The 22,197-nt window shown below is 38.5% G+C and overlaps 1 protein-coding gene across 21 annotated transcripts in view; it reads left to right on the top strand.

The window, feature by feature from the left end:
- Positions 1–22,197, top strand: part of ARPP21 (cAMP regulated phosphoprotein 21) — a 170,932-nt gene that overhangs the window by 48,040 nt on the left and 100,695 nt on the right. For all 21 annotated transcript variants that reach the window (XR_007355060.2, XR_012667159.1, XR_012667160.1 and 18 more), the window contains 4 exons: positions 1,483–1,633; positions 2,984–3,062; positions 4,481–4,540; positions 5,527–5,667. Coding sequence is in view for 18 of the 21 variants with exons in the window: in XM_048838972.2 (XP_048694929.1) it covers positions 1,483–1,633; positions 2,984–3,062; positions 4,481–4,540; positions 5,527–5,667 (431 nt within the window). In the remaining 3 variants the exon portion in view is untranslated. The remainder of the gene's footprint in view (positions 1–1,482; positions 1,634–2,983; positions 3,063–4,480; positions 4,541–5,526; positions 5,668–22,197) is intronic.

Below are 22,197 nucleotides of genomic sequence, written 5' to 3'. Positions count from 1 at the left end.
ATTGAGAAAATAAACCCCAATTAATATTTTGTCACAGGGCTTTGCTTCCATTTTTACAGTGCTTTGCATCTCAAGTCTTCTGTACCACATTTCAGCTTCATCAAGACACCGATTCAGCGGAGGAAGTTTTGACTTCCTGTCTTACTGTGACACCAATAGCTAGTTTTGCTAGGATTTTTGTCTTACACTTGTTTTGGTGTCTGATAGTGGTTATTTTTAATAACTCTAAGATTTGTAATAGTTATTGCAGGCATCAATTGAGTTACTAATGTTCTGCTTCCGAAAAATACCCTTTAGGGTAAAATATTGTAGTGAGATTTGTTTTTCTGTACATCAGCAATCTATGAAAATTGATGATAGAAATTTGCTAGCAATCAGGCTATTTTTTTTTTAATACATGGTAATTTGGACGTCATCATGATGCAGCTGTAGCTTACCAATTATGCAGGCCCCCAATGTGTTTAAAAGCACTTCTAATACTACTGATTTTGCCAGTTTGATGCAAGCAATGTATTTTTACAAAACTTTAATATCTGATTTTGTTCATTTTTCTTCAAAACAGTGTGAATACTTAGCCATACTTTCTTTTCCTTCTTGTAGTCAGATTCCATTCTTTTGAAGTTTGTCACAGCATTATCAGTTTATCAATACATTTCATTGAATATCAACTCGTTTTTTACTGTTGTCTGAAAAATCCTGTGTCAGTGTAAGTGGAAAATAATGATTTCACAAAAGCAAAACAAAAAAGGCCAAACACCATGAATTCCCAGTTTTCTAACAAGTGCAGCTTCAAAGGAATTCGCAGTCTTTGAAATGTCAAAATCTTTAGGACATGGATTTCTGATGCACTGGAAAAATTCAGTTAGCACACCCACTGTACTGAAAACTGCAGTACTCATTTTTTTTTTTTTAAGTTTTTGCTAAGGGCCATGTTTACAGATGGTTTTTTACTTGATAAACCTGATAGCTAAACAATTCTCAGGGCCTGAAAAGTGAGTTTAAATTTTATAACACTGTATGTGTGCATAGCACTTCATATGAATTTGCAAAAAAAATTCTGTGGAAGTTATTTTGGTCATTATCTAGCACTTGCAATATCTCTTCAGATATAGAATGGTTTATGGGAAGAAGAACACCTATAAGAATGTACTTCCAGTGTTATAATTATTGAGAGAAAAGTTTAATTACTGATAGTGGAGAATAATGTATCTTTAATACTTGTAAACTCAGAGGTCTTAGTTTGCAAATATTAAGGAAGAAATTCTGACTTCAGTGGGAGCAGCACACACACACATCTGAGGGCAGAATTTGGGCCAAAGAATGCATTATTCTCCCGATAAGATTTAATTTTACCCAGTAGGAAAAAATTATATCTGGCTTCAATTTTTCTAGCTGTGCACTCCCGAATGCAAATCTCTTCAGATTGGAATCCATGTAAATTTTATTGAATCTGGCCCTAAATTATTATATTTTTTTCAACAGGAATCAATACAACTACAGCTTTCGAGTTTCCCCAGTCTACAAGAAGAAGATAAATCTAGTAAAGATGACTCTGAGAAAGAAAAAGAGAAGGATAAAAACAAAGAAAAAGATAAAAACTGTGAAAAATCCAAGATCAGAATGTTATCAAAAGGTGAACTTCAAAATATTTTAATCCTTTTTCAATTATTTATTATGGTCACATCTAGAAATTCTTGGACATGCATAGGAATGTATGTACCTGTGGGTATATATGTATTATACCTGTGTGCATATGTGAACTCTCTCTCTATCTTTCTCTTTACCTAATCTGTCTGTCTGTCTTTAAGTACACATACAGTAGGAATGCATTTATCCAAAAGAGGGAATGTGGCATGTGAAATTTATATGGATAAGAAAAAGGGAGTTTTTCATATAAATGATGGGTTTTGAGATATATAGATTATATATATTACAGTTGTATTATGAGTAGAACCCCTAACAGAGCATAGCAGAGATTTTGTGTAAGAGGTGTTTGGTGTCGGGTGTGTGTATGTGTGTGTAAATGTGTTTGTATTTATGTATGCGATTATAATATTTACATAAAATATTTTATGAAAGTACAACTTTTTTCTGTTAATCATAGTATACTGTACAACTTGTTAGCAGCAACACAAAACACTTAGTCTTATATATTGCTTTCGGCCCACAGATGAATCTCTCATTAACATTATTTGGAAATCCACCCGTAGCCCTTAACCTTAACTCATGGTCCGTGTACTGTAATACACTAGTGAATTATCTATCACATATTATAATTATGCCTTACTACAGCAGGTATGCACAGAGTGACTCTAACTATAATTATTTTTATACCTATAATTATATCATGTTACAAAACTACACTGTAGTCTCTTAAGGATAAGCATTGCCTACTCAGGGGCAGATCCTCAGCTGGTATGAATTGTTATAGCTCCTTTGACTTTACTGAAGCTGGTGATTCAGACCAGCTGAGGATCTGCCCTTACTTTTGAGTAAGACACAATCACCTATGCCGTAAATGAATTCTAAATACTCTGTCACATGCCATTGTCATCTACCCACTTTTAGACATCACTAGATTCCAGTCTGTTAAAGATTTTGAATTCCCAGTGGCAAGGCATATCACTTTGTCTAATTTAATATGTTCAATATATAAAGATGTATTTATAGTCAGGACTGGATATTCAGCAGTAAGAAAGGGAAAGTTGGAAGGAATTTGGGTAACATTATATATTTCCTGTGATTCCAGAAAGGACAAAACTTTGTTTGCTTCAGTTGTGGCACTTATTAGTACAATGCAAAGAAAAGACAGATTTCCTCATGCTGTTTTGTGGGGTAGATTGTTCACATAAATAAATAACCTGCATGTACATTATTCTTTATAATATATTTTTTGGGTTGCTGGCTGGAAAACCAAGTCTGCTTTACAGAAATTGGCTTAACTTCTGCAATGAAACGTTTTGGTTTGTTTGTTTGTTTTCAGATTGCAGCCAAGAATATACCGACTCAACAGGCATAGATTTACATGAATTTCTGGTGAACACATTAAAGAATAATCCCAGGTAAGTAGCTCCGGCATGTTGTTAACTCCTGGTATAGTCCTAGAATTCTAGCAATTAAGCATCTTATAATTCTAGTTCTAGAGAATGCTGTAGGAAAAATAATAATGGAAGCATCTCAACTGAGCAAGAAGCCATAAAACAATAAATTTCTACACCTAGGCTTTCCAGTTTCCCATTGCTTAATTACTTTTTCTGAAATTTGGTCACTGCTTATCTTCCCTGCTGCACAGCTCCATCTAAAGACTCTTAGCACTAGTATATTATAACCTATGTGATTGGAGGTATCTGCAACTCAGATCATATTGTGAGTGCCAACTTCTAGCCTCACTACACCCATGGTCTTCATTTGGAACTGCAAACTCATCTTAATATAGAATTTCATCCTAAATATATAAAAAAAGTTTCTATCAGGATTTTTTATATATTATCTTTTACATACTCTTTGCAACTGAATCTGTTCAGTGTGCACAGCTTCATCCTACACTTAATGGATATCAAGAAATAATTAGGTAAATAATCCATTACCCCATCCACAGAGGGGCTTAAAAATCCATGGGATTTCAAAATGCATGAATTCACATTTCTTATTAAAGGGCACATTTCTGGCCTTCAAAGCAAAAAGTCCCTGAGTTGTCCAAGCTGTAATAGCTCAATGAGCTTGAGAGCAATGCACTCTGTAAGGGGTCTTACTAGGGCTGTTAAATAAATGGTGCGTGTGGGAAGGTGTATTTGTGGAAAATTTCAACTTTTCAGCAAAAGATCAAAAACTTGCAGTTTAAAAGAGAAAATTTGGATTTGGCAATGCTGCAGCAGTTCTTCATGGAAGCTGTTGTTGGGTGCCTCATGTCCCCGTTCTCAGTGACTTCCCTGTTCAGACTACGTGTCCCATGATGCATCCTGGTCTCCCCTCTTGCTGAGCCACGGTGGTGCACCAGGGAAAGCGGTTATTCTGAGTTTGGGGTGTTTGATTTCTTTAGACAAGAAGTTGAAATTTGCTACAGAAAGTGCACACTTTCTATGACACATTGAATTTAGTCAAAAATCCAATTTTCCATCCAAAAAATTTGTGATGGAAATTTTTCAACTATCTCTACAGCTTACTTTTGTTCCAAAAAGAAATACCAACATTATTCAACCACCTGAATGCAGTCCTTTGAGGCTGCGAGTGCTACCAGGCCGAACCCTAATGCTGAAGAGATTTAAGTCCATATCTTGCCTTGCTCTGGTATGGATGGGGAGAAGGGGAAACTAGAGTCTTTCCCCAGCTTCACCAATGCAAGGGAGGTCAGCGTTTTAACTAAAATATTTACATCATTTTTAAATAAAGGGAAACTTCCATAATTTGTTTTTGAAGTATCATAAAAGTATCTAAAAATGGTTTTGTAGCTGACTCTTCAAATTGCTGTTTATTTTTACAGGGACAGAATGATACTCTTAAAAATGGAACAGGAAATTATAGATTTTATTAGTGACAACAAGTAAGTTAATTTCAGTATTTGGTTAGTTTATCATATTTGCATGCCACATGTATCTTTTGCATAAAGCATATGTAAATGCTATATTTTTATGAGATGTGTGCTCACTTAGAGGCCTATCCTACACTGTGCTGGAGTTTAGTACCTTGCAAAATCAGGCCCCTAGATTCCTCTCTAATAACTGTCAGTAGGAGCCACTGCAGTAGGTGTAACAAAAAGCAAGGCTTTTCATTTTTATTATATTTCTCTAATGACTTCCAGCTGGTTCCAGTCACTTATGCTCAAAAATAATTGTAAAGCTTTCATTGCATAGGACATAAAGCATGCATCTCTAGAGGGGGATATATAATCAAATATTATGTCATGCAATTTGCTCTGTTCACTAAGGTATTTTTAATGTGGTGAAAAATAAAGTTAAGCTTTTGTTTGAAGGGAGACAAAACCCTGTTCTGCTCTCACATATTCTACAATTTATAATAAAATTATAGATTTTAACTTGGTTAAAAACAAACCGATTGAAAAAGTCCCCTGACTTTTGAGGGGGAAAAATAGACATTTTAAAATAGAAGAAAGAAGATTTGTTGTACTAGAATAGCCCCTTGGTGTCTCAAACATTACCCAGTATCTGCTGCTTTGGAGGAAGGCATAAAACTTTCATGATATCCTTAGCCATTTATGCAACATTTACATAGGGCGAAAGTGTGTATGGCAAGTGAGTCCTTCCTGACCCCTGCAGCAGTCAGCTGATGCTGTAAAATATGAGATTTGATTATCTTAATTTAGCATGTAAAAGTACCAGTTTTATTATTGCCCATAAATATATCCAGCACTTTTTAAAAACCAGCCATTGTAGTTGACTGACTGCTTACCTGCAGCATAGATGTATACTGTATAATTGAACAGAGGAAAAAACAGTTAATCAAGTTTTAAAAGGTATTTTATATTTTAGAGAGGATCACGTAACTGATCAGTGTGATATTTTCTTTCAGTAATCATTATAAAAAGTTCCCTCAGATGTCGTCCTATCAGAGGATGTTAGTGCACAGAGTGGCAGCTTATTTTGGAATGGATCACAATGTAGATCAAACTGGAAAATCTGTAATTATCAACAAGACCAGCAATACTAGAATGTAAGTACTAGCCTTGTGCTTTTCCTATTTCCCTTTCATAAGGGTCAATTTGCAGCCTGGCTACATGGCATTTTAAAATTCCATTTTTGTAACGCTGAGCATTATTTATCACTCATTCTGGTGTAGAGTGTCGTTATGTCTTCTCCTTGGAAGATTGTATGAGGATTTGAAATATGTAGAAAAGAGTCAATCCGGTTGTTTAGAGTCAAGAAATTTATATAGTGCCTCTGGAGTGGAATGTTTTGCTGACCCTCTAACACCACCCCATAGCTATAGAAAGCAATTTATTGCTTAACATGTTGCCTGGAGCTGGGCAGGTTATGAAGTACAGGTACTTTTAAATAACACAAAGATGCTGGGAAGATATCCTGTTCCCTCTTTCCATTTCTTCTTTTTTGCAGTTTCCACTCCTGCCTATTGAGTTGTTTGTTTTGCAACAGATATTTTTCCCCTGTGCCACCTTTTATTTTTTTCACAGATTATAGTTTTCCCCCTTCTTCTAACTTTCAACTTTTTTTTTTATCTTCATTCACTCTGGATTATAAATCTGTAATGGGGGTGTGAAAACTGTTTGGTCCCTGCATCATATACATATGAAATTAAAAATATCCAATAGTCAGTGGGTAAAGTGGGGTTGGCAAACTTTTTGGCCCGAGGGCCACATCTGGGTATGGAAATTGTATGGCGGGCCATGAATGCTCACAAAATTGGGGTTGGGGTACAGGAGGGAGTGAGGGCTCTGGCTGGGGGTGTGGGCTCCAGGTGGGGCCAGAAATTAGGAGTTCAGGGTGCGGGAGAGGGCTCCAGGCTGGTGTGTGGCAGGGGGTGAGGGCTCTGACTGGGGGTGGGGGCTCTGGAGTGGGGCTGGGGATGAGGAGATTGCGGTGCAGGAGGGGGCTCTGGGCTGGGACTGAGAGGTTCGGAGGGTGGGAGGGGGATCAGGGCTGGGGCAGGGGTTGGGGCGCTGGAGGGGTGGCTCAAGCAGCTCATGGAAGCAGCCGTATGTCCTGCTTCTGGCTCCTACGCGGAAACTTACACAGATTTAGCTGCAGAGAATGAGAAATAACAAAATTACAATTTATGAAGATCTTTGCTAGACAGCAGTTCATCATAATCACTTTTTTTCATAGCACTATTCAAGTACTACAGGCTTCTCAGGGCCTGATTTTAGCGCCCTCACTCTCATATCAGATCTCCCTTTCCAGCTTACCTGCATTTGTGTGTGTGCACACGTACGTGTGTGTGTGTGTTGGGGGGGCGTGTGTGTGTGTTTGTGTGTAAGGGAGTCAGAGGAGAGAGAGATCTAGCATACCACTACTGTCATTCAATTAAGAAAAATTTGGAGCAGCCCCTAAAAAACCTTACATTTTCATTGGTTTTATTCATTCCTATATATATATATATGTCCTTTTCTTCTCACATATGCATCATCTCCGCAGTACAACAAGAGCAGTAGAATTTTGCACACCGCTCAGTTCTCTTTCTGGCTAGCGCTGACAGTGATTTTTGTGCTTTGGGCTCAGTTGGTTGCCTTGACATGCACCTTGCAGACAAGTGGCACTAGAACTGCTTTACATTGCGTTGCAGAACCTGCTCTCAACAGGAATTAAATTCCAAACAGTGGTCTAAAATTTATGTGACAGCTTAGGTGAAAAGTCTGAGTGATTTCACATTGGAGATTGTGGCTCATGGGCTGGTATGAGAGGCAAGGAGAATCATTTAAATTGTTTACAAAGCCAGCGTCAAAACTGGCACTAATTGGCACCTTTGCTGGCAGGCTCAACAGAGAGGCCAAAAACTGAATGGTCTTGCAGACTGAAGTACGCTTTTTACTCTGGAGGTGCTCTCTGCAGGTCATAGTTAAGGCACATGGATAGAACCATGTGGGAAAATTTGTCCTGGCACTGTCCATAGTGTACTTGTTCCACAGAGAAACAGAAATTTCCAGCCTTCCTCATTGTCACAGTCTGGTTTCTTTCATTAGCACTAAGTAAAACTGAATGGTTTTTTTTGTTTGTTTTTTTGTTCTTTTAAAGTTTATTTAAGGAGGGATTGCCTAACCCTAAAGACACATTCTTCTACCATGCAGCATGTAGTATATTTTTGATAATATTTTAAGATACAGTTCTAAAATGAGGCTTTGTAAATGTCTTTTTTTTTAAAATTTCCCAGATGCAGGAGGCCTCTAAAATTTCTTTTTTCTGACAGAGTCTGGGATTTTATTATCAGGAGAAATAGGATGCATGATTATTAGTTTGTGTGGTGTAGGAAGGAAGGAATTACACTATGTCTGATTTAAAAAAATAATGAAAAAGTGGCGGACCTTTATATAAACTGAAATCACTTTTGTTATTTTAGAGGAATAGTATTCCCACAAGTATTTTAAATAGAAAAACTGCAAAGTTAGAATGACATTAAAACAAACTAACAGTGATAGCAAACAAGGAGCTACGCAGATTAGCTGTGTGAACAGGTAGATGGTTTTGAATCAGTTAAATGTTCTTTTAATAAGGTATACGATATAAATTAATAAAATAGATATTGGCAATCCCTATTGGCCATCTATGTAGCCATTATCAACTGGAAGTTTCTCATAGGATTTTCATGGGAGCAGGATCAAACCCTTTGGGTTATACTGTGACATGGGCTACACAGTCAACAAGCAAGAGAGTGAGAACAGCCCTTGAATCCTTCCATAGGGCTACCTAGACCTTAGGTCTGACTGTACAGGGATAAGCAGGGCTACCTGTTCACTTACTCCCTTCCCAGAATAAATGGGTGGGAAGATGGTAAGGACTGGATAGAGCCTTTATTGTCCCCCCCTTTTTAGTGGCCAGAGTCAGCACAGAGGAGAAGGAATTTACAGCTGGTAATACCCACTGAATGCCTGGACATTCAACCCACGAGCATTTCCATTGACCCTAAATATAAGCTTCGCCAGTATTACCTTCAGAGTTTGTAGTTGCCATAAACTCCATATTCCAGGTTTCAGTAAAGTCATAAGCTCCATTGGCATAACCCACAATGGTCACAATAGTAATAATTCGCAGAGTCCAGGATTTTTAAAAGTTCCAATATTATATATGTTAGACTCTAGTGTTCTCCGAGAGAACAGTTTTACATAGCTCAGAACCAGAACTCAATTCTTGGAACCTTCTGACTCTATTAACTAGCCAGTGTAAAGCATCCAGAACAGAAGCATTTCTGAAAGTGATGGAGAAATTGCTTAGTGTGGTTTATGTTAGTTGTAGTTTAAACCTAGATAAATATTGACCACATTACATATGTAAGTTCATATACAATAGAGAAGGCCTGACCTGAAGGCCAGAAAGTCCAGAAGCAATGCGCTCCAAAGGAAGCTGGAGCTCTAGAGTAATATGCTGCTTCCTCTTCCTCTTTTCAGATGTTCATTTGGTAGCACATTCTGAATCCCAAAGCACCACAGCCTGGCACAATGAACAGGGAAGAAAGCTTGTCATAAGTACTTCCAGAATTCACAGATTCTACTACCTTTTTAAAAAAATCTTTTGCTTGAGCCCCCTAACATGTGTTTGTGAGTGTGGGTGGTTGGGTTTGATGCCAAGTCATTGCTGTGGGCGAAGGTGCTACTGCTTACTCATCTTGCTGAATGAGGGTTTGTGTGAATATTCTGCGGCTGGTTGGCCCCCACAAGAGGGGAATGAGGATTCTACCAGCATGTACCATTGGGGTGAAGATTCGGATAGCGTGATATGATAGCATCCTCTCTCTGCTGCCTCTTTGTGCACCAGTTGAGATTTAGTGGGATAGAAACCCTTGTGCTTAAGGGCATAAACCATCCACCATTTATTTGGGGTTAAGAAGAAACTGTGGGCAGGTTGTTCCATACTTGTACACTCTGGAGTTTTCTACCTTCCTCTGAAGCTTAAGTTTCTGTTATCACCTGGACCACTGTAAGGTGAGTGTGAGTGTGTGAACGTACCTGCCTCGGGCAAGAATTTGAGGAGCTGTGGAGGCTGGTAGTTTTATCGGGGCGGGGGAGGAGGAAAGCAGCTGCAATAGCGTGAGATCAGGAGAAAACGTAATTTTTGTGTGAATATTCTGCTGCTGCCTGTGCAACCTGTGCTGGAACCTGTGCGCTGCTTTTTTTTTTTTTTAATTAATAGTGGCAAATATATATTCCTAGCATCCTATTCTCTTTTGGGATTTGAATTGTCTGCTCTGTATTCCTGAGCATCAGCAGCATTCCACTGAAGTCCAAGCTAGTGGACCCTAATGGAGGTTTGGACCCTAGTTATTCTCTGACATTTTGAAGGCTGTCTTTGTAAATCAAAAGGACATAAATTTACTTACTACAAGAAAAAAGAAAAGCGGCAATTTGCCAGATTTCTCGTGGAAATTTTAATGTGCATAGAGAGATCATCTCTTATAACTAAATGTTCTTCATCCAAACTCGATGATAAAAATAGTCCTGTGCACTAGTTCAGATATAAAGAAGTAGTGGGTTAAAACCTTTTAATACTCTATATTAATGCTTTGAATTATGACTGGATTTAAAAAAAGCTAAAAATGGCCTGTCCAATTAAAATCTAAAAACTTTCCAAAAAACTACCTTCTGGACAAGGAGTACATGTGAGAAATATTATGCAGAACAGAAGTTTTTGCAAACGTTCGGATGGAGATGGTCACAATGCTGCTTAGTATGGAAAGTATCTTACTCTCTTAACTGTAATATCACTATAGTGACTCCATTGTATGTATATTTGTCTGTCATCTGTGTCTGTCTATCATCTCTCTAAAGCTATACCAAAATGTGATGTGAACACATGACAATGCAGTATGATAAAAGCATAAATTTGAGATGGAGGCAATGTATTATGCAGGACATTCCAAATGAGTGCCAACAAAAACTGTATGTGCCACCTCTTTATTCTGTACATGCCATATTTTAAAAAAAATAGAAATAGATAAGAGAGCCTTGCAGCTGTTGTCAGTAATTTTACATATCTCTGTCTGTATATTCAGACTGATTATCTCAGTGGAGATAGATAAGTGGGGAGAATGCAGGCGATGTGTTTAAAGTGCTTGATAAATACAGATTTTAATTTGGCTTTGCAGTTTGCCACATGGATATCCTCACATGTGGTGTGTGCAAAATATGTTTTTACAGATGCACACACACAACTGCATATATACCTGCTCAGACATACAGCAGAGTTACTCAGCATTCAGGACGTACGGTGTGAATGAAATACAGCAATTGTGTTTAGTAAGTGTCTTCTGAATTTGGAGAGCTTACCAAAGGGCACATATGTTGTGAACCTTAAGACTTTACAAAGTCATAGCTGAAAGGATTATTTTTTTTATAACCTTTTTCAGTGTTATATACCTTCTAACCTTTGTAGTAAAACAGCCTATTGATATTTTGTTCTACTCTACATTATTTTACTCTGCTGCTATAGAAATGCTATGTCATAGTAGCCCTGTTGGAAGGTTTTTTGTGTTTTCAGGATACATCCAAAACTTGGAGTAGTATTGACAGCTACTGTATGTATTTCATGAGTTTCTTTTTAAGAACTGTGTCAGCAAAATTATACATGCTGTACAATACGTACTATCCATGTCATAACTAAAAAAAGTATTGTAGGATATTCTATCCATCTATTTTCTCTGTGTCTGAGTGGCTTGAGTCACAAATACAGTCATGACATTGCCCATTCCTAACCCACCCGCAAAAAATAGAAAAGCCCACAGTAGGTTTTTTTTTTATATATGCTTTGCATTTAAAAGCATTCTTTGTGTAGGTAGTGCCTAAAGCATTATACCTATATAGGTACATGGAGCTTTTTTTTTTTTTTTTTTTTGGTATGGCTCTTGCAAATAGTATAGACTCTTTAAGACATCCTTATAAAATGGCACTCAGTGAAAAAGGCAATTTCAACAACAGGGGTTAGCTCTTAATGGAGATCTCTCCCCCCACCCCCAATCCAGGCATGCCAAGCATATTGGGATTTAAAAGATACTGGTTTTGTACCGAAATAGTGGGATTGGTTACATTATAGGCTCAGTAGCCACAAGTTATGACTTCCAGGGTACACATCAAAATGTGCTTTTTTCCCCGTGACTGATTTTTGTTTCTTTAAGATTGCATTTGCCGAGGAGAAGGGGGAGGCAGGAGGTTATAAGTAAGTTGACACAAACAAAAATGTTTGCAGGTCTTTTTCAGCCAGGTATATATTCTGTAGTCTTATATTTGTGTAAGCGAATGCTCATGTCTTGTTAGTTATGAGTGAACCTCAGTGACAAGGTGTGGACATTGTTTTGTTGGAACACAGCACAGTTAACTCTGCAAACTCTTTTTTGTTGCACGTTTTCTTTAAAAAAAATCATATTGTCTCTATTGTAAGTAGAACACGATCAAGGCAGTGATCTCATGAAGTCAGACTCATTGTAGTATGACTCATGATCTAGGAGGATATACATACAAACATCTCTCTCTCTTTTATTTTGTGTGGTGTGTGAGGTTCTGTAGGCCAAAATTTGTAGCTTCAAGGAACTATAAACCAATTTATTTTAGTTCATACAAAAGTCTCCCATTGCAAGAATTTCTCTTTCCAGTGTTGGCTATATTTTGACTGCTATTTTATTACTGAGATACAATTATACTGTGATAAAGCAAATCCCTGCATTCTGACTAACAGTCATTGTTGCACAATTAGGACTCAGGGATTCACAAACTACACTGGTATTGAGAAATATGTATGCAGTGATTATGCCTGTCAGACATCCACAACTAGAGTACAAGGGAATTGCATATCTGAGAAATAATAGCGTCCTTGTTATCTCATTGGCTGAGACAGTACTGTTTTATTTTAATATTTATTAATACACAAAGCACTCATCTTATGATCCTAACAATAATAGGATAAAAATCAATGAAACAATAAAGACAACAGATATAATGTTTACAACACTGAGTCTTCTTCATGCTGTCGCTTTGAAGCAATAAATGGATTTTATTTCGTAGACATTTTCCATACAGTCATCAGGGACTTGCTGAAAAGTACGATGATTAGTGACTTGGAAGTCTAATTTGTCTCAGTAGAGGACTCCTGAGCAATAATAAAAATATTTAGTGCTCTTTATCCAAAAAGCCTGAAGCACTTTACAGAGGAGGAGCAGTATTCTTATCCTTATTTAACAGATGGGAAAACTGAGGCAAATAACTCCTAATGCCCAGTTCCTTATAAAATGCACAGATTAAGCTAATAAATGTGTCATGGATTTCAGCACTACATTATGTATTATAGTGTAGGCATTAGTTTTAGTTATTACATTACTTGTTTTTGACTGAATACTATTGCGCACTGTAATGTAAATCCTTCATATAATACAATTTAGGAGAAGAAACTACCTATGTCATTTTTCTTGAAACTGTTGACTCTTTTTTTTAAACTTAATGAATCTGAACTGGAATTGCTTTACACAACAGACTCTATCTCTTATTTCAGTCTTTCACACATTCTTGCAAGGAAGATGAACAAAGAAAAGGTATCAGGGGTAGCCATGTTAGTCTGTATCCACAAAAACAACAAGGAGTCCGGTGGCACCTTAAAGATGAACGGATTTGTTGGAGCAAAAGCTTTCGCGGGTAAAAACCCCACTTCTTCAGATGCATGGAAAGAAAAAGTGTTTGTCAACTGTGTGTTGAGCTAAATTTGGCCCTAGGATGTAGAATTTTTATTTCAGTCAGTGCGAGCTATGTGCATACATCCAAGGACAGACTTTTCCTGTAAATGAGACATTAGGGTTAATGAACCATTTCTAATGGTTCCATTAACAATTTTCAGTCTAATATAATTTATCTAAACTAATTTGTTTGTAATTGAGGTGGACATGTATTTTATAGCTGTTTTGTATTGTAATGAAGTATTAGTTAAACATTAATGAAAGGACACCTACAGTGTTAGTCTGTTGTTAATCCTTGCAGTCACACCGCTTAATCTTGTCATAAACTCAGAATTACGTAGATATGTGATCAGACTTGGAAGATGGGAAACTACCAAGGAAAACTCAGTGCTGTGGAAAGTGGAGTTGGTGACTAAGATAAGGGACACTCTCTTCTTTGAATCAGTAATTAACCACTGCCTTAGTGTGGTGTTAGGGGGTGCTCTTCTTGTGAAGTGGTGTCTTTTGGATGAGTCAAACTCCTCAGACTTGCCATGATTAGTATTTGTGGTTATTAAAGAGATCGTGGCATTCTTGGTAATGGTAGAATTTTTAGCTGTGTCTGGAAAAGTAGTGGTTAGCTAAATTCGAGCTCAGGTAATGACATTTTTCAAGTTTAAATCCCACTGCACTGTCATGTCATTGTGCTGTAGAACTGGAGGTCAAAATTGGCCTCTGCATTTCCCACTTAGAGGTGGCTCTGATTCTGTAATGGGTGGAGTAATTTCCTTCAGTGCAGGAGTCCATTTTCAAAAGTGGACTCAATCAGTGGGTGGATCCCCCTCCATTCTATTTTGGTGCTAGAGTTATGAAGTCTGAATGAGTGGTGCATCTCTATGATGTGATACACCAGCAATGAGAAAAATGCTTCATTTGAGCAATCCTTACTTCTGCATGATAGGCAAAGGGGAACGGTGCTCCTGTATTCACGTGGCAGACTTGGAGGTTTGTCACAGGGAAGTTGCTAGATTACTAACAGGTAGCTCCACTATCCAAGCCAACGGGTATTTGGGAAGTGGCTTCTGATGCCTGTCTAATGATGGAGAAATTATTCATGGCCTGAAGTGGAACTAAGCACATGAATTTATTATGTAACACTGTTTTTATCTTCAGGTACAGGTCATTTCTAGAGAACTAATAGTCCCCACATTAGCCAGCCAGCTTTTGGGAAGTATGCTGTCATTATTGGTGGTTTTCAGAACTTTGATTTTTTTTTCTTTCCTGTTTAATTCTTGAATTCATTAGTTAGATAAGGAATGTCATTTGAAGTATATATTTGTGGTTATGCAACATCCTAATGTTCAGTTATAGAGTACGATACATACCTACCATTGAATATGAATGTATTTTGTAATAAGCTGTGCTACCACATGGTGAGCCTCCATCAGCTGGAACTAAATTGAAGCTGCACAAAATGTTCAACCTAGGCAGAAATTGTAAATATTAAGGGCTAAATCCAGTCCAGAGGGGTGGGAGGGCAAGGTGTGTTCTACAGGTGCAGAATCATTACCTGCCTTCCCCAGTGCCTGGTCAGACTGGCAGCAGAATTGCTTTCTAGCTATTTATACTGAAACCTTGTTATTCACAGGCCAATGGCAGGTGGCTCCATGGAGCAGCAGATCTATGGTTGCTGCTCCTCTTCAGCCTGTCCTGCCCAAACCCCACTCCCTGTTGTGTGCTGCCAGGGACACAGAACTAAGTTCCATGGCATATAGCGAGTCTAGACTCCTCCGAACTAGACTTTGAGAGTCAAGGTGGATAATCGGTGGAACATGAGTTTCCAGTGTGACACTATGGCCAAAAGAACGAATGCAATCCTTGAATATATAAACAGGGCACTACTGAATAGGAAAATGGAAGACATATTGCCACTGGTGTGACTGCTGATGGAATACTGTGTCCAGTTCTGGTGCCCACAATTTAAGAAGGTCATTGATAAATTTGGTGAGAGCTCAGATAAGAGCCATGAGAATGAGTAGAAGATTAGAAAACATGTCTTATAGTGACAGACGCAAGAAGGTCAATCTGGGTCGCGTGACAAAGAGAAGGTTCAGGGGTGACTAAGTCACAGTCTGTAAGCACCTACCTGGGGGAGCAAATAATGGACTCTTCAGTCCAGCGCAGAAAGATATAACAAGATCCAGTGGCTGAAAATTGAAGCTAGACAAATTTTGGACTGGAAATAAGGTGCACATTTTCAACTGTGAGAGTAATTACCCATTGGAACAACTTATCAAGGTTTGTGGTGGATTCCTCATTGCGAGCAATTGTTAAATCAGGATAGGATGTTTTCTCAAATTTATGCTATAGTTCAAACGGAAATTAATGCATGATGTTCTATGGCCTTTGTTGTGCGGTATGTCAGACTGGATGATCGTACTGGTCCCTTCTGGCCTCATAATCTCTGAATCTCCTGCATTTCATCTAGCAGTCCTTTTGCAGAGCTGCACAAGCTCCACTGTATCTGAGGCCCAGGTAGACTGAATCCAGAGGTCAATGCTTTGCCCTAACTGTACTGGGCCAAATCTTGAAGTCTTTACTCAGGCAAAACGCTCAATGAGTAACTTCCCTTCACCAGGGGGAAATGATGGATTCTCCATCTTTTGATGTCTTTGAGATTTGGAGGAGGCCTTTCTGGGAGATATGATTTAGCCAAATACAAATTATACTTTAGCCAAACAAAAGTTATTGGGCTCAATACGAGGGGAACTGTAATGGCCTGTGACATACAGGAGATCAGACTAGATGAACTAATGGTCTCCTGTGGTCTTAAACTCAAAGAATTTGGTACATTAATTTTTCTTTAAAAAAAAAAAAGAAAAAAAGAAAAAAAAAAGAAACCTATGAAATGTACAGGACTGTCTGCCATGCTTCATATTCGCGAGAAATTCATTGTTGAGGAAAGGATTATGGGCTCCATCCTGATTCCATTTGAATCCGGGAGGAGTTTTGCCATTGTTTTTGAAAAAGGGAGTGAGATCAGTGCCAGTTGCAGGTAGTGAACACTAATTAACCGATGTCCTGATTTTATCCCCTGATCCAAATAATACCCCTCCTATGCAGCATCCCCCTTCCCTCCTGGAGTCCAGAGTCATGGATCTAGGGGATCAGCGCATGGGGATGGGAAAAAGAGTTGGTGGATGGGGTGGAGTACACATTGTCTCCCCATCAGCCCTGTGGAAATCCGGCCTTCTGCCATTTTCATGGTGGGAACTCTACCTTTATAAGGATCCCTGGGGCAGCTGCCCTCAATGAAACCATATCCACTGGAACAATCCTGCCAGGGGGACGGGGTGAAAACTTTGGCAGGACAAGGCCTCTGCATGAATGGGCCCTGGCTATTTGCTAATTCCTGAATACCAGCAGTCCAGGGCCAGCTCTGCAGGCTGGTTGGGGTTGGTTCACCCTCCAGGTGAAGCCATTGTGGATAAATCTCCATAAGAAGGACCTTGAAGAGGTTTAGCTTTCGTGTGGGCTAAATCAACACCATCCATTAGAATTTACTCATGTTTATTTGTAATAATGATGGCATTGTTCACCTTGTAAACTATCATGGGATAACACCAAATACAGATATACATTTTTAGCTTTAAAATCTTAATTACTTTTATGGTAAATAAAGAATGTATGAAGAGAAAGGAGTTCTGGTTGGATGCTAAGTAAAAAAAATTACAGTCCTTAGCATTAACAAGTTAGCATTGGGATTGGCTTTCCCTTTACTAGAGAGCAGAAGCTGTCAGCAGAAACCATGTGGTAATGTCTGGCAAAAGAAGGCTTTTTAATAACTTTTGCTGTTGAAGTGTCACCATACCAGAAATGTGGTGACTCGTACTGTAAAATAGTCTAATAATGTGACATTGACCTTCAGATACTTTAAAAACCTTTTTAAGGGGCTTTGTGATATGTTAAGTTGTGGTGGTATAACTGCATAATGCTCTAAGTCGTAATAAAATGAATTACATTATAGGAGGACAGAAATCCCCCATTGGTCACCATGTGACATTAAGGCCAAGATTTTCAAAAACAGGTTTAACTCCATAGTTAGGTACCTGTCTGATTTTTCAAGATCAGTTTAACTGCAGCTCCCAGGTGCCTAAATATGGATTTCAGGTCCTGATTTTAGGCTGCTATGTTTTGAGGATTGTGACCTTTAGATAGCAGCATGCTTCCATTACAATAGATGCTACATTATAGTTAGGACTGGAAGTTAGCCTTGTATCAATCAGCTGTGACCTGTTTAATTAATAAATATTCCACCATCTCAAAATGCTGAAATTCACAAAATATTTACATGCCTTCATATTTCAAAATCTTGATCTGGAGGCAAAAATGGTTTCTGCACTATATATACTAGAGAGTTTTGATTCAAAGGCGAAAGCAGAGACACTAAAACTTTCATGAGTTTAATACTCCTGTTCTATAGAGCCTTATGGTGTCCTCCAGCATAAATATAAAGCAGCATTGGCAGATACAGTAGATATTCACAGTGCAAGTAAGGAGAACTACTGTGCCTCAAAATAGAGGCCAGTGTGATGTTGGACTGAGCAGTTGGTTTAATTAAAGACAAATACAAATAATGGAAAAATGCAGTAAAACCATTTGAACACCCAAATAGCAATGCCCTAAATCTACACAACTCCTTTGACTCTTCTCTGCATCAGCACTTATCCCATCTCCTTATATTATTACCCGTCTATTGGTATATTTGGGTAACACCATGTTGCCAGTTGCTCCATTTGCTTGCAGACTGTTGATCCTGCATCCACTCTGATGTATCCTTGTGCCCTTTCCTGCCACTCTTGCTCTAGCTGCCTGTCATTCCGTGATTTATTCACTTTAGGAGGATTAACATGTTGTAGCCCATCCAATACATTTATTTTAACCTCTCATTTCAAATGTAAAACTGATTGCACCGTGTGAAACTCTTGTAAAAATGACAGAGATCTTTGTGGATGAATTCTCTGACCATATCCTTATTTCAGCATTTTCTGTGATATGTTAGGCACTCTGGCCTACCTAAGACACTGTAGTGCTAAACCATCTCTTCTGCACGAGATGGGTTTGTTGCCTCTCTTGAAAGCAACTTGTGACAAGCTGTGTGCCCTATTACTGTTGGAAACCTATGCCTTGTAATAAACATGTATGTACTGTATCAATGTAAGCCAAGCTTTAGAATTCCAAAATGTTTGTCTGCTTTGCCAGTTGATCATTGGATGTATAAGAAAGAAGGCATCAAGTAGGTATATGGAGTTGGTACTACCTCTGTATACAGAATTAGGCTTGGTCTAATTAAAAGTTAGATCAACAGAGCTACATTTGTCAGAGGCATGAAAAAACCACACCCCTGATCAGCATAGCTGTGCTGACCTAACCCCAGTGTAGGTACAGCTATATCAATAGAAGAAAGCTTCTGTCGACCTAGTTACCATCCTTTGGAAAGGTGATGCTTCTGTCAGGGTGGGCTGCATACACCATTGGGTTCTGCTGGGATAGCTATGCAAACATACCTGTGCTGGTATAGTTTCTATAGTGTAGACACAGCCTTAGTGAGACCATTACTGGAATACTGTATCTTCAAACAGTATGTTTTAAAAAATTGGAAAGGGTTCAGAAAAAACCTACAAGAGTAACTGGAGGTCTGGATAACACACTTGAGACTTAAAAAGCTGATTCTCTTTAGTTTAACCAAGAGATGGTTAAGAGAGAACTTGATCAATTGTTTTAAAAGTACCTACATGGGGAAGAGATTTCTGAGAATAGATGTCTCTTTAATGCAACTGAAAAAGGCATAATAAGATCCAGTGGTTCAAGTTTAAGATGGACAAATTCAGACTAGAAATAAGACGCATATTTTTAACGGTGAGGGTAATAAACTATTGGAACTTACCTCTAGAGATTAGGTGGATCTCCATCACTTGAAATCTTTACATTAAGGCAAGATATCTTTCTCAAACATGTGCTCTTGCTCAGCCAGAAGTTATAATGAGGTTCTATGGTCTGTGTAATGCAAGATGATCACAAGGGTCCCTTCTGATCTTAGAATCTATGAATCTATTAACTTCAAAAAAGTTTGGGAAAGTTTTAGCTGAGACCATCTGCAGAAAGGGAGATGGAGAGTAACTCACATGGACCTTACTCTTCCCTATTATCTCCTTCCCTTCTTTCCTGCCATGTCGCATGTTGTCTGAGGAATTTATGACAAATTCCTACTCACTTCTCCAGTATCCACTTTCATCTTCAGGAAAGAAGCATCTGACTTCTACTTCCACTATGTAGCTGTCTCTGTCCACTCTAGTGGTAAACTGGGAGCTGAGTAACGCCAATGCTATGCTGTTCTGCTGTGCCCTGGAGTACCAAAATAAGCTGTATTACACTTTCCATGGGGCCCCTAGTGTGTCCTGGTGGCAGCAATAGCTACGGGAGTGCCGTGGAGCTGTGCTGACAGGGAGCTGTGGGAGGGCAAATGTGCCAGTGAAGATTGGAGGCGTTCTGCTGGAAGGAAGGTTTGCTGCACTGGCAGAAACTTTTAGAGGACTTCTGTGAGGGGAACCTCACAGTGATGATCAAGTGTTAGTGCAGCCAGCCCCTTGGTCCCTTCCCTAAAGATTTGCCACAGGAGAGGGCAGTCTGGTTCTTCAAGAGTAGTGACTGTCAGGAAAACACAGTACAGGCATTGGGCCGGATCCTCTTCTGGTAGAAATTGATTTTGATGATTTCCACCAGCAGAGAAACCAGTCCAGTAAATTTATCTTTACAAACAGTGCATTCATGTTCCGAGGTCCTAAAGGAAGAAGGTCTACTGCAAAAATAACTTGTATAAGGTTCCATCATTAAACAACTGAAACCACATCATACATGAACACTTCTGAGTAGATTTGTAGCATCGTGATCAAAGGTTCCATTGGCTAATGAAAACGCTTAGGTTTAATATACTGTTGCAATAATTGCCCAGACCTAAACTTCTTGGATTGTGTACAAGGTTGTATGGAAAGATACACCTCTAATGATCTACCTGACAATTTGTAGGAAACATCAAATGAATTCATGTGCAGGAAGATGACAAGGCAGTAAACCCATATAGACTGATCCTGTAGCTGCTAAATTAGATGCACTATCTCCTGTGCTGGGTCATATTGATGAAAAACATAGTTGTCACATTCTATCTCCTAACCAAGCCTTTAGATTTCCTTATATGCATGTTAACACAAGAATGTAACCACATGTATTTCCTGGATACCCTGTACATACATGTGCAAGCCTGTGTAGAATTTGACAAGTTCAGACAAATTATACTGTATCTTTGACCTTTTAAATTGGCATTTGCTTAGTACATTTCAGTCTTTTTAATTTTTTTAATGCATAATTTCATTGCTGTATTTGATTTTTCACAATGGTCTTACAGAAAGTTTAAAACTAGAATAGAACTAAAATTAGATAAGGACATAAGAACAGCCATACTGGGTCAGACCAATGGTTCATCTAGCCCAGTATCCTGTCTTCTGACAGTGGCCAATGCCAGGTGCCCCAGGGAATGAAGAGAACAGGTAATCATCAAGTGATCCATCCTCTGTCACCCATTCCCAACTTCTGGCAAACAGAGGCTAGGGACACCATCCCTGCCCATCCTGGCTAATAACCATTGATGGACCTATCTGCCATGAATTTATCTAGTTCTTTTTTGAATGCTGTTATAGTCTTGGCCTTCACAACATCCTCTGGCAAGGAGTTCCACAGGATGACTGTACGTTATGTGAAAAAATACTTCCGTTTGTTTGTTTGTTTGTTAAACCTGCTGCCTATTAATTTCATTTGGTTGCCCCTAGTTCTTGTGTTAGGAGAAGGAGTAAATAACACTTCCTTATTTACTTTCTCCAAACCAGTCATGATTTTACAGACCTCTATCATATCACCATTAGTCGTCTCATTTCCAAGCTGAAAAGTTCCAGTCTTATTAATCTCTCCTCATATAGCAGACGCTCCATGCCCCTTATAATTTTTGTTGCCCTTTTCTGAACCTTTTCCAGTTCCGACTGGAATAAATAACATGATAAATAACATGTTAGCATAATGAAAACAATTTCGAAGTTTGTGTGCTTTATAATTCTTACAAATGCATATAGGTGTCTGCCAAGCAATAATACATATCTAGCAATATTTCACATTCTGCACTTCACAGCATTAATTCCAGGCATAGGTGTTGAAGAGAAAATAGCAGAACCATGCAGATAGTTAGAAAAATGTGCAAAGGCTTAAATGGCTAGCATTTTCATACTCTCAAAATCTACATGTATTTGTCTGCATCTCTTGTAAGAATTTACTTTTAACTGTTATACATTGGAAATATAGCTAATATACTACCCTCATTTATTGAAGGTGTAAATGAGTCACTGAAAAAAATCAAACAAATGGTTGATTAGTCAAGAGGGTTTTTGATGACCCACTGGATTTTGATTTCAAGTTCTAAGAGTAGGTCTGTTGCTCAGGTATGTTTTGTTTTTAACTTGTAGCTTAGAGAGGGGGGAAAGCCAAGCAACAATACAAGATATCCTGTAACAGTGGGGATGATCAGGACCTTTAGGCTGTGGAGCAATAGGAAAGACAGGACTGCACAGTGTTGCACCTGGCATTAATTAACAACCTTGTTGGCACTGATATCTTTGGTAGGTGCCAAAAAAATAAATGGTTATGGAACCAGAATTATCCTTTGACAATGTGAGATAGGTCTTTTAAGGCACAGGCCACATTAACAGAGTAGTTTCGGTAAATTAGCGCTTCCACTCTCCCTGCTCTATTTATAAAGTGAGTAAACAGGGGACTTCAGTT

This window comes from Caretta caretta, chromosome 2 (assembly GCF_965140235.1).
Source record: "Caretta caretta isolate rCarCar2 chromosome 2, rCarCar1.hap1, whole genome shotgun sequence".
Classification (NCBI taxonomy): domain Eukaryota; kingdom Metazoa; phylum Chordata; order Testudines; family Cheloniidae; genus Caretta; species Caretta caretta.
Note: the sequence above shows the minus strand (reverse complement) of the source record. Positions and strands in the feature narration are given on the sequence as shown.